Here is a 17,731-nt window from a genome sequence, read left to right on the forward strand (position 1 = left end):
AGACCTACTGAATTCTTCTCATGTTCGTACAATTGAATCTTGGACGAAATTGTGCCTGAATCACTGCCATTCAGGCAAATTATGGCAATCAAAAATGAATCAAGATCGTAAAGTCGATGCAAACGTTAACAGTTGCGAGGTGAAGGTTTTGGGCAGGCATTACAAAAATATTAGTCTACTAGATCACGCACTACTCTAATTAGTCCAAACGAATATTTTTCTATGATACGTATCGAGTAATGAAATCTCACATAATTAAATGTCCCAATGTTGTAGTGTAACGATATCCTCCTTTCTTTATCTAAATATTCAAATTCGTAGATATAAAAGACAAAGTGCTCAATCTGCATCCTTTCTTCTCCATTTCATGCAACAATACAAAAATTTCAAATGAGAATTTGCGAACGTTGTAACAGCTCGAGAAAACTTCTTGCCACCGACAAACTAAATTCTACCGAATCGTACACGAGCATCGTAAATCCTACGGTTGGTAATCGCGAACAGAAAAGTGAGACGTAAGGTCTGCGAGACGTTGACTGTGAGAAAGTCTTCTTGGAAAAATGTAGCAGCCATTTTTCTCGATTATAGTCCATTTCAATTCAACAATTCTTTGTTTCCCGGAAGGAGTAAATAATCTGTTCACTCTGGCGCCTGGTAGACGCCCCCGCGACGCCGGGGTTTCCCTGTCGGCCATCACATAATTCTACCTAACCAATGGAGTGTGTTCTCGCATCGCGAGAATGTTTATGATCGCCAGCAAGTTCCCAGAGTTTCTTTTTCGCTTGGTGTGTGTGCCGAATGCAGATACACGGGTTCTGTAGCGACCTGGGAAAGAATTCGAACAATTGCGATCGAGAGCGATGGCGAAGAAGATAATTCTTCCCCTCCTTGTTTGTCCTAATTAGAATTGTTAAGTATCCAAGGACGGAGACAAGGTTTTCCGTGTAATATTTTATTCGTGTTAAAAAGGTAAATGTAAAAAGCACCGCGGGAAACTTATGATCGTTACGTGATTTTTATTTCGAACGTGACGATGACTTAACAAGCAGCATTTCACAAAGAGTCCTCGACGAAGCCCCTGAGACTTTGCGGGATCCATCCAGGAATTTCGTGAGGTCCGAACTACTTTCGTAATTATCATTGTCGGTTATAGAGGAATTGTAACGTCGTAAACACAATGTTATTTTAATATTCTAATACCTTTCATTCTAGGTAAATTAAAATCGGTTAGTAAATGCATATTTACATTTTTCAGTGTACATAGCAAGTTTATATAGAATATTGAATTTTATCTAAAATATTGAACTTCACACACGACGTTGAATTTCGCGTAAAATATTGAAAAATTCTATTTTAATTTACGCATATCGTTCCACTTCGATTGGAAGTACTAGGGTGCGTTCGCGAGTCACAGTGCGTAGTTAACTATTTGGGTCGCGGCGTCGTGGCGCCGTGAGTCGCGACGCTACTCACTCTGAAAAGCTTCAACCAGTCGCGATTCGACAAACTGCAGTTAACCTACTATTTTTCGGTATTGGAGTTATTCGAAATCGATTAAAAATTCTACGACTCTATATATCGTCAAGTACTCATCAAATACAGCATTTAATTGTCATTAAATTTTATTGCAGAGTTGTAAACATCTGAGTATATCGTAATCACAGAGATAACAGTTACTGAACTATTACATGGCCAAGTTAATTTCTAATGTGTTTAAAAAGAATTTTTAATTTTTTTAAGAACACTAATATTACTGTATTGATAAATATTTAAATACATGTAGTGAAAATCAAGTTTTAGAGTAAATCATGCAAACAGTAATTACTAAATAAGTATACATATGATCGTGATGAATATTCCTATTCAGGAAAATGAAAAAAGAAATGATCAAACTAATAGTTCTTTTAAAAATCATTCAAGACAATTTGCAGTATCTCGAGAAGCCTGAATATGTCATGAGCTCCGTTTAATCTTGCATTAACGTCTAACTGGTTAGGCCTGAACACTGACGTTAATTCTTAACAATTGACCTTTTCTCGGAGCCTCCTTGATCACTCGTACTTAGCCAAAGTTGTAACAGTTAGGGTCACGTATCACGATGAAACAACCAAACGTGTCAAAAATTCACGTTTAAACAAACAAAATATACCAATGGTTTCACAGAAACAGTACTATATTTCAATAACGAATAGCAATTATTCGTTAATAAATCTTTGTACTTCGAGCTGATACCTTATTTGTTCCGAGTTAAAAAAATGCATATTTGTTATTACAATTTTCGTTTAGTATAAAAATATATTGAGAAGAATCTGAAGAGAATAAATTTCCGTTTATCTGAGATCGAAGATTACAGTAGCGAAAGTATAGCAAGTTTCTCCGCAATTGAAGTAGTAAGGCGTTTAATAAGTCAGGCGGTCGGTAACTTGTTGCAGTTACTTGAACACATTTCGCGAGGAACTTTCCCCAAACTACATACGTGTCAAATAAATCATACTAATCGCTAACTGTGAATCATTTCAGTGATCGAATTCATGTAAACCATAATAATACAAATTTCAATAATAACACAACCAAAATTTCGCGACATGTTTCGTTCTTCTCATACAATTGTTTACTCTAATCGTTCGAAGAGTGAGCCTCTTTTCAATATACGATTTCCAATTACGTGCTACGCCGCGAATATTAAATCCTTTGACCGTCCCCGTCGGTCTTTATGTTTACATTTGTTCAAAGTCGCGCTCAGGTCCGTTTTATCAAAAAATATTCGCGCGAACCGCTGGAAAGATCAATTTCCTTTCCGATTCCAAAAAATGTTGCAAAAGTACAATTTAAAAATTGTCGGAAGATCCACTCGTGACGCGTTCAAAATGCGATTGCTGAAAGCACTCTAACAGGTCGTAAGTGGTGGAGCACGTCTGACCACTAACGTTCCCCGACCACTGAAAAGCAAGACCCTCGTAAAGTTCTCCTATCGCTTTAGGCAAGCTTCTCCTTTAATTTTCACCAATTTCACCGGTTTCCAACAAAAACTAAGTAAATAAGAAATAAAAGTAAGTGTAGAAATGTTCGTAAAGTAGAAAAGTGTGTATAATTTGAATATTCACCTGAACGGGCCACCGAAACGAGCACGAGACCGACGACTAGCACTGGAATCCTTCGATACATGATTTTCGTTTAGCGTGGCGGGTTTTCCTCTGGTAGAAATTCGTCTTCAGGGGGCAAACGGAACGCAACTGCGATGCGTGACGGAGAGAAAAGCACTGGCTCGGTTGGAAGGGTTGTCGTCGACTCCACGGTCTGATCGCGAGTACGAGATTGCGAGATTCGCCACTCGCCACGCCACTCCTCTGCTATTCCCTCACCCCACCCCATCCCCTTCCGCGTAACCGTGCTCAACCACCGACGACTCGCGTATTCGCGCAAGACGCGTAGATATTTTTGCCCGCTCTCCTCGCGTGAAATCCCCTCGCTTTGGATCGTTGGGTGTGGATCAACCGCGGCCGCGTTCAACGTGTCTCATCCGAATTCCCTCGGTGCGCACTGTGTACACATGGTTACTTTACTTTTCTGGAAACGCCGCGCCGGAATATGGATGCCAATTCTTGGACAACTAGCTAATTTCACGTTTCACCCCGAACGATTGCGTCTCGAGGGAGTGTGGAAGGGATGGTGGGACGTTTTTGTAGGGATTGGGCATATCTGATGGGGAAATGGAACGATTGGATGTTTAATGGAATGACTGGAATGATTGTGACGGTTGCGATGATTGCGATAATTATGATGCTTGTGCTATGGTTGTAGAATAGCGATGCATTTACTGTTGTGACTCTACGTGTGTCAATCGCATGGTCTAATGAAAAATGGGGTAATCAGACAGTTACTGTGAAGGCTAGAATAATTGTGACTGTTGTGACATTGTGACCATTATAACTATTGTGACTACTATGATTATTGTGACGATTGTGAGATTGCGACCATTATAACCATTGTGACTATTATGATGATTGTGATGACTGTAATAATTGTGACACTTAGGGCAACAGAACAACAATGCACCTGATCCCGCGACTCTACCATCTGCCAGCCCCACCAATATTTGCATAATTTTCGATATATGCACCTGTTGCACCGCGTAAGCGCCAAAAATGTTGCCCCCGAGCTGGCCTATTTAGTCGTGTAAACCCTCCCGTACAACGATCAGAATAACGATAGCTGAATTAACGCGATACTTCCTTCGATACCTTCGTTTCACGTGGAGAATGCACCGAGCGAATACAGTTTGATATGAATTCTGAATTCGATTCCTCGTCGAAGCAGCGAGCCGAGTTGAAGGATACCTTATAAATCGCGGTGGTGGCAATTAACGAAGGGAGGAAAGCGTGGACACACCGTAGAACGTTAATAGTCTATTAGCCTAACTAGACCCGCCGACGTCCGTAGTAGTACACAAACCAGATTTTCACGATCTGCGACGGTTATAATCACGACGATGAGCAGAGATCAACTTACTTTGTAAGATTACCAGAAGCAATACAAGTTAAAGATCATGATAATACGATACATAGCTAAATTGCATGTAATGTATTTTATTTATTGTCTGTTAAAGTCAGTTGAGCAATTCTTGTTCTAACTCGTAGCTCGTTTAAGTTATACCAGACTACTTTAACAAGAAATCTTTAACGAGAAGTGATTCAACAATGACGACGCTATTAAACTTGAATTTATGGAATTTTTTGTGTCCAATGAACAATCATGTTGTTACAGAGGAATGCAATAATTTCCAGAACGATGTAGAACATAAATTATCACGCTTGCAGTTACTTTTTGTTGTCTCCATGACATAATATATCAAAAATCGGAATATTTTCTGAAACGTACCAATAATCGCTTTAATTCAAGCATGTATTCTGATTTAATTTTATAATCAGGCTTTCGTTAATTCTTTATGTATACAATCCTGAAGAAGACCTTCAACTTACCACGGAACGTTGACACAGAATAAACACATTTATCCCCACGGGCAACCACAGGAATCTACATCCACCCCTCCTCCCCCAATTCTCCCCTATTGTTCTACTTGAAAATCCCCCTTGCGAGCCAATTTGGGTCGAAAGTAATATCCCCGGTCACTTCATGTAAACAACTCAGCTCTTCGAACGTTCGATCAACCATTCAACCGGAATCGTTCTACTTTTGCGTTCACGTTTATGATTTATCCCGATATAATCCTATCCGATATAATTTCGCTGTGCGATTCAACAGCGCGATAAAAATTCATCGTATTACACCCTGCCCGCCTTCGATTCGCTCTATGACCTCTTTCTTTCTCACTTAAAGCGTCTACGTCTCGAAGAAATCTTTCCTTTTCGCTGGAATGAGGGAAAAAGTTGAATTTCTTGCTATTTCGTCTCGAACCTCTCCCCATACCACATCAGGGAACATCATCAATCGTGTTCCAGCCATTTTGTTTATGATGCCAGGGAAACACGTTTGGATTCGTAGTTGCGTAGACTCGGTTCTTTCGAGAATCAGCACGTTTTGATAAAGACAGGGAACGAAGATGGAGAAGGATGAAAACGAGAGACGTCCGGCGCCGTGGCGCCCATCCAGGACGCCAACGACGCCGTCTAGCTCACAGTTTTGGGTTTAGCAATTACTAAGAGAATCCACCACGGTATCCTTCCTCTCTGCTCGCGGTTATGCTCTGTATTTTGATCTATCTTAATGTGTCTCTTCTCCCCTCTCCATTCACCTTTCCAGTTTAAATGATTTTCGGTGAAAACGTGATCGTTCCTCATTTTTCTCCGTTTCTCGTCGCCCTTTTAATTAGATTACACACTTTTTTGGGGGGCTTTCAAGAGTCCTGCGGTGGACTTCTATTTTTGTTGTTGCTGTATATTTCTTGCTGGTTGCTTCTTAGTCCTCCAGCTCAACGAAATATAGCATCGTATTTATTCGCCGTCGCTTCTGGAGATCATAAACTTCTCATGCAATTTTTTTTGTCGAGAGCCAGAAATGGTTGAGATACACTGACTCAAGAAATCTTTTACGTCGTTGGACGATTTGTCGAATGTCTCGTCGGTTGAATGTTATCCTAGCGCTGCACTGTCGAAACCTTTCATATTTATATCGCGCAAATGATATATGGCCGTCGCGTACGAGGTGGTGCAAAAAAATATTCAGAATGTTACACAGTTCTTGAAACTAGCTGAGGCACGTACTTGTTATCAGCTATGATTCATATCACCTGATCGTTTATCAAGTGTAAACTGTACTTAAGCTTTCAGAATTATTTTAATAACAGATATACAATCATAGAAAAAAGCAGCAAGCATCATCGCTCCGAATTTACTCTCACATCTTTATCTTTAAAAATAAAAGTCAATAAATCAAAAATGTTCACCCATAATCTTAGCTACAATTTTTGTACAAAAATATCGCCATTAAAATGTCAATTTAAGTCAATAGTGATAATTTGATTGAGAAGAGTTCTTTACAGAACAAGTTTGAATTAAGTTTATACTACCTTCGAAAGAAAAATAACAAACGAGATTATGGAAACTTCTATTTGAACCAAAAATACATTCTACCCATCGTGGATCCATTTGCTGATTCCCGTGCGTGTGTTATGAAACTTGTCCGAAAGTTGTCCTCAAAATTTGTACAAATTTACAGCCAAGAATCGCGTCTGATTAATGCTTACGACGACCCAAGCATCTTTTTCGTAAGTCACAGTACGAGCCATCATGACATAACCGATAAATCTTACCCCGTGGAAGTGTCAGCGTTGTGGTATCCATTATTGTAAGTAGTAACGGGTCATCCACGAGGGGGAGGAGACGCCCTATAATGCAGATAACAACCTTGGCATACGTTCAACGCGCGCTAAGTATCATTTTCGCGCGCAATCAATGAATTTCGAACCAACGAGGGTTTTTACGCCACTCATTAGCAAACGAAGTTTCGACTAATTGGTCGAAACGTGGTACAGTAACGAGTAGAACCATTACAATAGTTCACTAAATCATTTTTCGAAGCAATCGATTACGAAGCACGAGAAATAAGAAAAGAGTCGATATTTATCGTACACACACCTGTATCTTTGAAGGAGGGGGAACAAACTAATTGACTCAATTGATTGAATTCTGAATTATTTACAATTGATTCTAATAATGAAATAAAAATGTTTCTAATGATAAACTGCTTAAATTCTCAAGCTGAATGGTCATTTTCTTAAGTATTCCAGGTATCCGAATTCTCCCACTCCCACCTGTGAATACAAGCAAATGTATCGTGAGCAAGGATTCGCGTGCCTGGGAACGTTTCTTCGACGTTTCGATACCAGAAAGGTTATTCCCTCCGTTTTCGAAATGTTCGATCAGGAAACGAGCACGTGCGCGCGTTCCTGGAAATACCGACGGCAGTTCGAAAGCAGGAATCGTCGACGCGCAATAATGAAAGTGTGGCTGGTGAAAAGTGTCCGTAGAGCGTCAGGATGCTCGGCGCCACATTGCCGCGACCCAAATAGTAATAATACCATCGACGAAGGCGGGTCGGAGACGCTGTTGCGAACGATGAAGGACGAGGAAGAACGACCGTGCGCACCACCTACATTTGCGAAGTATCTTGGACGCAGCCAGCCCTCGGCAACATTATTATCCGCCACGCGATGCGAAGACATTTACGAGGCCTTAGCTTCCAACTGCCTCTTCTTATCTTACCGAGCCTCCGCCTTTAGGGACGTGGCACACCAGCATGGGGTTTGCTACTGACAGGAGAAAAGTGGTTCGCATCGATTTCACCAGAATTTCTATAAAATATTTCATCTATATCTAGGAAAAGATTGTAAAGAATAGTAGCTTCGATACATCAAATTCTGTTTCATTTAAGGGTGGTTTTCGATATAGAGAACGTTCCCCGAAATGTGGAGCAACATGTAGATCAATTTCTCGTGGCAGTACTTCAAAAAGTTCTTTTGATCTGGCTTACCGATAATGCGGAACAATGATCGGCTATAAACTTCATCGACGGAGCATGCTTCATTATCTGCCGAGCAACTTGTCTTACCAACAGAATGTTCTACGTTACAGAGCCTTGCCGACAGGGAGCTTTCTATTACCGACTGCTCAAAGGATTGAAGACAGAGGATCTCGATGCCTAGTTAGAGAATGCTAAAGAGACGAACCATCAAGGTGAAAGACCTTACGGTTTCAGGCTTTGACGAACAGAGCCATTCTTTGACCAAACTGCTGAGACATTGGCAGTAGCAAAACTCCGAATGAAACGCTCGTGTGCGATAGACTTTACGCATCCTTGGCGCCTCACTCACCCTTAGGAGGTACAGGAGCCATTTTGTTTCACGCACATACGCATGTTAGCGATTACTTTGGCTCTGTTTGCGTGGGACCGTTTCCAGAGTGAGAAGTATCCTGTTTCCGAGAGGACACGCCGAGGGGAGACATTAGGAGTCGCGGATAAAAACTTTCCTCACGCAGATAAATCAGTCGACGTCGTCCAAATGTTCCTGCGAGGGAAGGTACCATCAAACCGTCGGGAACAATACGGATGACGTGGGCGAGTGGGTCGGAATACCGTTTGTCGAACGATTGTTCCTGTTAATTCGCGGTGGGTCCGATGGGAGTGGCTGGACAACTTGCTTCGTGGTCATTAAGACGTCGACTGCCACGTCATCCGGATATTGGTGACGCGTAAAGTCCACAGGGGGCTAGGCCAGCTGAATAGGAGTGACACATACATTTTATCGCGTCAGGAATTATATTAATCCGTATATTTCTGTCAGGGTATTCCGGGAATTACAATTATAGATACGATAAATATGAATCGTTGAAGCTGTCTCGACATATTGTCGTGGCACGCATAATATTGAAAATTAAAGGATTGTTTAAAGGATTAAAACTAGAGGATCCCGATGCCTACTTAGAAAATAGAAAATGTATTATTACGGAAATAAATTTGAATTATCGAAGCTTTGGCACATCGTCCTGGAAGCCATTACAATACAGAAACAACTTCCACGTAATCTATAATACGCTTGACGATATTACAGATGCATGGAATGTACGTACCACGTGCGTACTGTTTATGGAATGTCCAAAATCAGCAACATTCAAAGCATAAATAGACGTATAATCGACACTTACTGGGGTCGTTCTGGACTACTGTGAAATTTCGCTTGGGCCTGTGCCAACACTGATAAAAAAGATCGCTTTGTCCCGCGTTCGATAAAAAAACCGACGGCACTCCTTATTCGTTGCTCGAGATGTGATGAATGCGAGCGAGCGTTTAGCTCTCATAAATAAATGCTTTATGTCTAACGTAACCTCGTGGTGTCACTGCGAAAGATTGCTCTCTACCGACAATTAAAAATTGTATAACTACAGAACGGAGTTGGCCAGTGATTACTTAGCGTGATCATAAAGTGGCAATCATAAATTCGATGGGTAATTTGCAACCATACATCGATCATTTATCATTCTTTACAGTTAATCGTGCCTGGTAGTCCATTAATCATGTGTGCACACAACATATGCAAATAATATAACAAAATAATCACTTGATCTTCATCAATAATTTTGTAATATAATTACGTGTTCCTAGATTGATCACGAACTGAAGGATATATCCTAGCCTTACATTTACCATGCTGTTTTAATAATTAATTAATCAGAATTAATAAAATAACTCGCGTTATAGTATTTTTTGTATTGCTCCGACGGCTTTTTGCTTGAGAAAGAAATGATCATACACGTTCCTGTAATCGACACGGTGGATTTCAATTTAAATTTAATTGTCACGTTTGCCAGGTTGCGAAGGTGACTCTAAGACTAGACGTACATAAATAACGCTTGTTTCGTCATTGCCAAATATTGGTCCTTGTTGCCTCATTGTTGTTACTTATGTTAACGGTTCACGGAGTCAAGTGGGACTTGACACTAGAAGGAGCACTAGCTGGCACAGAACGTAAAGAAAAATCGTTGTCTTCGGTGATGATCTCCCGGACCGATTGCATCCTGCACCGTGGCACTCGCAAACGAATTGATAACTGTCGCGCGGATAACGACCTCTATAACATTCTGTGTCGGCGTTACGCCATTTCGCGCACTCGCGAACGACTATGTGCTCGTGGGAATCCGTGATGTAATCTGAAAATTCACGGAATTAAATAAGCAGAGACATAAAATTGGTCAGTGTTCGTCGGACGTCATATTTCTATGGATGGGATAGGTCAACCATCGTTTCAGCGCACGCGGTGCCATTGCGAGTTCACTGTGCGCCGAAACGATCGCTGTAGAAACTCAGAAATGAATGTTTGAATATTAAAATTATCTCTCAGAGGAAATTAAGATGTAATATCGTAAGTTTGCCCTCACATATGTATACAGCTTTACGGCAGAATCTTTGCGAGGGTAGACATGGCTTCAGGTACTTTGTATCTACTTTATTGATAGCGCAGTCCTCGTCCTCTTTGCTATTGCACTGATAACACTTGATGGCTCTGGTTTCTTCATGCGTGTACCGACAGCACATAAGATGTACAAACGGCGAAAAATAAAAATATTGAATAGGGAATTCTTTTTCTTAAAAATATTTGTTTAATTCCTGATCGAACAGGGAGGAAGAAATTCGGCAGCGAACATTTTATGTTAACATTTTCTACTGTTATCCGAGGTAGGCTACTACGTTCCTACGTACCGAGCCACTGCCTCATCTTCGCTCGACAAGTACTCATTTGGCATTATCTACGATCGACAAACGTGGTATCTACGTCCCGAACCTTACCTCTTTGGAAAACGAACAAGAACAACAATACTTGCAGCGTATTCAGTTTCATCCGCATCGTTTGTTTATGTTGTTCCCTTATCAGTCGATTTTTAACACATATACATCGTCAGTCTCTGTAGTAACTGAATCGAATGTTACATTTTACGTGTTACATGTAACATGTAAACGTTCAAATATTTCGAATCTGGGAAATGAAATTGCAATAATGTAAAAAATGTATTGCTTAATTAATGATGATGACGTGTGCCATAGGTTTTGTGAGTGGAACAATATCCCGTGAAAGGTTATAGTGTACCTTGGAAAACGACGATATACCGGGTGCGAGAAATTCTGTTTCCTATTTGACTTGTAATACATAAGAATATTTATGTAATTCAACGCGGTTCTAAACTCATTGATAAACGTCGCGGAGATTGGCGTTTAATTTATCAATTCCTCGCTTTACTCGGCGCGAAAGCTTCTCAGGTGTGAACGTTGCAAACATGATCGGTGTATCGTTGTTTCGATCGAGAATGGGGCTGTTGGGTATTATAATAATCGATTCTCGTGCCACGAAGTTGCTAAACAGTTTCACCATTTTCTTGATCAATACACAAATCTTAACTCATTCAGACTTGTATTTTATTTATTTATTGTTGAATTTTATTTAATTTTTATATCTTCTATCGTGAGAAAAATATACGCTACACCTTTGATTTATTCTATTAAAAAGAAAGATTTTTTAACCACTGGTCTACGAAGCACGCAAACCAAATATAATACTTACCACGTAGAATGTAATGATCGAAGACGTGTCAGGGACTCGCTGTGTTGTTAAATATGTTAAATGCTAGCTGCGACAAGCGAGGTGCGATGAGAATTGAACTCGTAAATGTGATACATAAAAGAAATTAACATATGCTGCTTGTCATCGGAACATTTATCAATTGTGCACGCCAATTTGTTGAATATAAATAACATTGATTGTAAACTTTTTGTTAAAAACAATGGAAAATTGTTTGCGCCTTTCTACATCAAATTAATAAATATGTTAATTATGTAATTCGATGATCTGTCTGCAATCAGTTTCCATCGTTATAAGAAACGAAACACGTTATGTTATGGCGGATGACATAGAAGAAGTTTACTGACAACTTGGCAGCGTACCTTCCACATTCCTTTTCCGCATATTGTTCGCGTGCGACATATTACACGAGCTTCGATGACATTTCGCGACGTTCAGTGTGTCACAGGAAAAGGGATATTATCCACTTACAGTGTTCCAAACCGCCACTTTACGCTCCATTTGAACATAAAGCTCTTCGTACCGCCCACGGCCTTCCCCATTTAACGTGCAGTCCTGCCTTACCCGTCAAAACAATCGTACTTTTTTGTTATCAGCGAATAAAAGACATCCTGCTTACTCTACATTGCCCGTTGGCATGTTAAGGTACTCGACGATTCCTTTCTCCATCCGAGTGGAATGAAATTTGGAAGGCTTCATACAGGACGATCGGCGGAAACTGGGACGGTTCGAATCTCATCTGCAAATGCAGATGTAGAAGATTCGTTCGTGGGGAAGTTAAGGGGGAAAGGACGCATGAAAGTGTATTCAATAATCTTTGGTTAAAAAAAGAAAATATTTTCTTTACCTCCTTGAGTGTCCTTAAAGCAAACACAATGCCCTCTTAAAGTTTGGCCACCTGTTACAGAATCACCTTCCAAGTCTACAGACCGGTTACCATCTTACCCAACCCTCCCCTATCGACCGAATTTCTCCTCGGGACCATTCTTATGCAGCCAAAATAAAATACAAATCCACCACTGCAATACAGCAAAAATCAATCTCGGACAGCATCCCTTCTCCTTTGGTCCATCGAAAATATTGATTCAGCCGTGAAAGCTACCATGGAATCTCCCCTCGTCTCCAGAGGTTGAAACAATAATGAATGTAAATTTGTAAAATAAATAATTCTTTTCTCTTAGTTGTCTCCCTACAAATATTTACTATCGCAAGGAGTAGTAATTCGATAATATTCTGAATCAGGATTGAACATTCATTGAATAATCGATCAAATCCACCGACATTGATAAGATTCGGACAGAGTCGTTATCGGTGATCAGGGTATCAGCGTCGAAACTGTCGCTACCATCGGCTAGATGGTTTGGGCCTTGGGCTTCGTTCGTTTGACAAGCCCGTTTTAAAGCGCGCGTCTCGCCCCGTCTTCCCATCGGCTATGTTCCACGCGCGCAATCACGTACTCTCGCGGTTCCGCTCGGTGCTGGCGAACATCGTCGCCTTAGTCGCGGGCTTGCGCTGAAAGTGGATCGAGCGAGGTACCGTGAGCGTGAACAGTGTATCAGCAGCTCTCGAGGCCGAATGGTTGGCCTCGCCAACCCCTGAAACGGTCGTTCTCTCTCTCTCTATCTCTCTCTCTCTCTCTTTCTTTCTCGTTCCCACCAGTTCTCACCCTCCTGGTCGCGTGCAACACTTAAACGGCCGCCATCGCAAACGGGTCCGTCGAAACGTTAAAGGATATACCCGTTAATCGTGCAAGGATACCACCCCAACATGAAGTGTGCTCACGTCCTCGTCGTTTGCCTCATGGTCGTTCTCGGTTATTATGGTAAGCGTCCAGGCGTCGCCGAGTCTGTCACAAATCCCATATGGCCGCCCCGAAAAGTGCTTTCGTGAACCTGGAACAGTTCGATATTAAACTTTGCTACCGTTGGTTGGAATAGCGCGCAATTTTACACTTATGGGGTGTTTTTGCGCTGGTATTGGTTATAGTTTTATATGGCGTATGAAAGGGTACTCTTTGGGTTTCGCAAAGTGAGGAGTAATTTTATTTTATGGAATGGAAGACCGCTATACGGGGAGGCTTGAATCAATAGGAATTTTCATCTCTGGCCACGTTCGGTATGAGAAATCGCAGAAGATTAGTTGCTTCCGAATTACAATTATATAACATACATATAGGTAACAGTAAAATCTTTCTAGCCTTCTATAACATACACAAAACACTTTTAAAAATGGTTCTAATATTTTCGCTCTTCAGTTTACCTCTATTAGTAAATATAAAAAGGTTAAAACATTTCTTGAATTTAATTTTGTAGACGTATAAAAGGTAGAATTTTGTCCGCCTCTGCTCCAGCTGGTTGCCACGCCAAAAATTTCCAAATGTAGGTCAACCATGAATAAGTAATCCCATTCGTGGTTGAAATAGAATTCAAAATTATATTAATCTTATCCATGCCAATCAATCATCGATTTAGAGCGAACATGAAATTATGGTTCCATGGAAAAAACGCTTATCGAAATTTCCAACCAACACACATCCCGTGTGGGGGTTCTCGAGGTTCAACGATCGTCAGGGGTTGGTGTGCGAGACTACCTACTATCGATTCCCGTGTCCCTCTCTCAGACCTAGTTTCCGCCTTGGGCTACCCTCGGCAACAGGGAAATTGTAAACAGACAACACCCTAGACTTACGTCATAGTTCTTTTCACGCAGGTTTCGTGGCAATAATAACGACTATAACGACTCGTAATGACAAAATTTGAGCGAAAGAATGTATATAATGATCATCTGGAGCATTGCTGATTATATTTTCGATACCTGTTACTTTTCACGGAGTTTCATAGATGTAGGGACGATATGCTTGAAAGTGGATCATGCTACTTCCTCGTTCGAGAGATGTCGAGCGTCCGAGCGGCAGTATTAGTATCGCGACCGATTTAACAATGATCACGGAAGTGTGCAATATTATGATTGTCTGATTAGTCGAGGTAAATGGTTGGAAAGCGTAGTACTCGAAAAATAGACTCCACCCATCGAACTTTCCTGGATACATGAAGTATCTAATTAGCACCTCAGGTGAAACGCTAACTATATAACCATAATCTAGAGAGTAATTATAAGGGAAAACCCTAGACTCTTCTTGCACCACTCTGCAATGATATGGAGCTATGAATGATCGCAGAAACAAGATTAAAGTGTGGAGACAAGCGGAGCAAACTTATCGCCGTTGTCTTTCTGGGGCATTGATTTTTATATCACGGTAGGGTCACAGGGACGATGAACCTTTCCACCATCGGAATCTACAGTTTTAACGATAAACTCGACCGTCTACGATTTTTATGACCGTTGAAGCACAGGAGAAGCAAGCGTTTATTTGGTATTAAACCGGTGAAAACTATATTGGAATAGGTGGATGAAATGCTTATTAAGTTTAAACGTGATCATTGGATGAATTTTACCATACGCAAATGTGAAAAACATACAAAATATTCATAATGTTAAAATTGAAAATTGAAAATTGATCATTGAATGATCCTCCGTCTGAAAAGAATGGACACGTTTCTGGAATTTTATCAAAAAACGAAAACACTTCGAAATTATTAAATCGACCTACATAAATACACACACATGTTAACACAGAACATTAGCATACAAACATAAGGTGCTTCTAAGCGTAGCTGTTCAGGAATTGTCTGCTGATTCCCTCGTTTTATCGCTCCGTTGTTTATGCTTCACGTTGACCCCACTTATCAGTAACTTGGTTAAACTATAAACCACAGTTACCATGAAGTCTGATTAATTTATTGGAATTATATTTAATAAATTCATAAGTAAATAAATAAATAAATAAATATATATATATATATATATATATATATATATATTTAATCATATCAAACAAGTATATACAAATAAGTAATACCGTCAAGTACTCGAATGTTTAAATACCCAAGTACCTCATTATCGATTACGTTGAAACTCGACTAGTAGCCTTGGCTCCCGAACATAAATTCGACCTTGAACCGACGAATAATTTTTGAAATGTCACCATTTTTCAGGGGTATACGGGATGCAGTGTTACATATGTAACAGTCACAACGACAGTCGTTGCGCCGACAAGGATCCTCCGGATGCCCTTAAAAGAGATTGCTCCGATCTCAAGGACGGCGCAAAGTACACGATGTGCCGAAAGATTACGCAAGTCATCGAGTTTAGCGTTAATGGACGTAAGTAATACGCAAATGGTTTCATCGTAGGATCGCTATCGCGGTGTAACGTGCGCTTTTAGCAAATATTCCTGCAAGTAATCGGTTTAACCAACCGTAGACTCGGAATATTAGTGGTTACGACGAAAATGAGTTCCGTAGCATGCTTGGCAGAATTTTTAGAACGCTAACTGGTAATGCAAGAGTCTACCCCGGCAAACTATCCGCATTAACCCAGATTAATACAGCACCCTCATTATTCTATAGAAAGCCACCACGTATTGCAGACCACGCTACGATAGCTTGATTAGTATATACGTGTACACCTCGCTATGGTAGTTGGTGTCGTCTAATACAATGTAGGAACTAACGTGGTTCAAATATACTTCATCGTTACGGTAGTATAATATAATAATATAATCTGCCCTTCGTACAGGATAGTAGCGCGATAAATAAATGGAATAGAAATAGATGAAATAATTCATCTTTCCAGAATGAAGTATTATAAAAAAAACTAAACCAACTCTTTTGTACTATAGTACAGTAATGTAATCCGTTATTGGTATAGGATAGTAGTACGATCAATAAATAATAAATAAACTCGAATAAATTCTAACGTTTTTAACTGTTCCAAACAGTTCCACCCGACAGCCGGGTGATAAGGGGTTGCGGATGGGACGAGTCGAACTACAAAGGGAGGTGCTACCAACGAAGCGGTTTCGGTGGCCGTCAAGAGGTCTGTTCGTGTCTGACGGACTACTGTAACGGAGCCATGCCTAACGTTCCGTCATCGAAATCCTTGATTCTGACGTGTGTTCTGGCCACTGTATTGCTGGCGTACATGCGCAATTAGCTCCAAGAATGTTAACACTCTCTCCCCCCCCCCCCAAAAAAAAAAAAAATAAAAATAAAAAAAACAAACAGACGACGAAGGGATGCGTTCGAGATCGTTAGTAGCTACACGCAGCATCGACCTCGCATACTCGAGAAACGGAAAGAGACGAGTCGACAGTACAATGGATTCTAGAGGAAGTACCTTTTGATCTCTCGTCGCAGATAAGAGGAGCATCACGACAGCCATTCCTCGAACGCGAAAAGCCCCGTGAACAGAGTTCTTTTCCGTTTGTATCCTTGGAAACCGAGGGTTAGGAGCCAGGTGCTGTCACAGGGTGGGCCATTTGGCACAGAGGCCTCGGATTTAGACGAAAATGATATGATCGTGGAACTCGTATGCTTTCGTTGTCCTGAATGCTGACGATCTCGAAGTATGTACTCGAGGGAACGGAGGAGCCACCCGACAGGGGATGGAGTTTTAAATTTAAATGTGCAAAGGGTGCAGTGGCTTCCTCCTGTCCATTGGTTCGCCCTAGGAGGAACTTCTGTCCAAGCTTGACCACCTCTGGGTTCGCTCGAATCCCCATCGAACTTAAATCTTATCTGGTTGGAGTTAGACGAATTCGTAGCATCTATGGAAGAGACGTAATGATATTTATATACTTCAGCTAGACCTGGGCAAGTTTGTATTGAAATGAAAGGAAGAAGTAACTACTTGAAGTAACTTATTTCGAATCATTATTTTCAATACGGTCATTTATAGATAAGTACTTTATCTTAAATTTAACGAAATAAATAATCTTCAAAATAATATTATTGTTAATAATAACCATTAACATATTATTGAAACAATTTCAAATGATCGTAAGATAAACGAACCTGTTATTAGTTTCAAGAGTGCCCAGGTCTGATTTCAGCTTACGATAAATAGACGTAGGAAGAAGGGAGGACGTATGGATGTGTAGAAATGTAGAAAGATGAGAAAACACGTCAACGACCACGTAGTAAATGTATACCTGCCTAATATCACACAAAGAGAGTCGAATGGTTTTCAGGAAAAAACGCCCCCCCCCCCCCAAAATAAAACAACAAATTAATTTGTATGCGC

General features: G+C 40.6%; 2 protein-coding genes across 2 annotated transcripts in view; one reads left to right on the top strand and one right to left on the bottom strand.

The window, feature by feature from the left end:
* LOC128895572 (uncharacterized) overlaps positions 1-3,321 on the bottom strand; it is a 5,159-nt gene extending 1,838 nt beyond the window's left edge. Inside the window, exon 1 of the mRNA XM_054158298.1 lies at positions 3,105-3,321. Within this exon, the coding sequence (XP_054014273.1) occupies positions 3,105-3,165 (61 nt within the window). The 5' untranslated portion in view covers positions 3,166-3,321. The remainder of the gene's footprint in view (positions 1-3,104) is intronic.
* Positions 3,322-13,065: 9,744 nt separating this feature from the next.
* Positions 13,066-17,697, top strand: LOC128895574 (uncharacterized). The gene is made up of 3 exons (XM_054158300.1): positions 13,066-13,409; positions 15,643-15,810; positions 16,428-17,697. The coding sequence occupies exons 1-3, from the start codon at positions 13,355-13,357 to the stop codon at positions 16,640-16,642; spliced, it is 438 nt and encodes a 145-aa protein (XP_054014275.1). The 5' UTR covers positions 13,066-13,354; the 3' UTR covers positions 16,643-17,697.
* The last annotated feature ends 34 nt before the right edge of the window (positions 17,698-17,731 follow it).

Source organism: Hylaeus anthracinus, unplaced genomic scaffold (genome assembly GCF_026225885.1).
Source record: "Hylaeus anthracinus isolate JK02 unplaced genomic scaffold, UHH_iyHylAnth1.0_haploid 5, whole genome shotgun sequence".
NCBI lineage: Eukaryota > Metazoa > Arthropoda > Insecta > Hymenoptera > Colletidae > Hylaeus > Hylaeus anthracinus.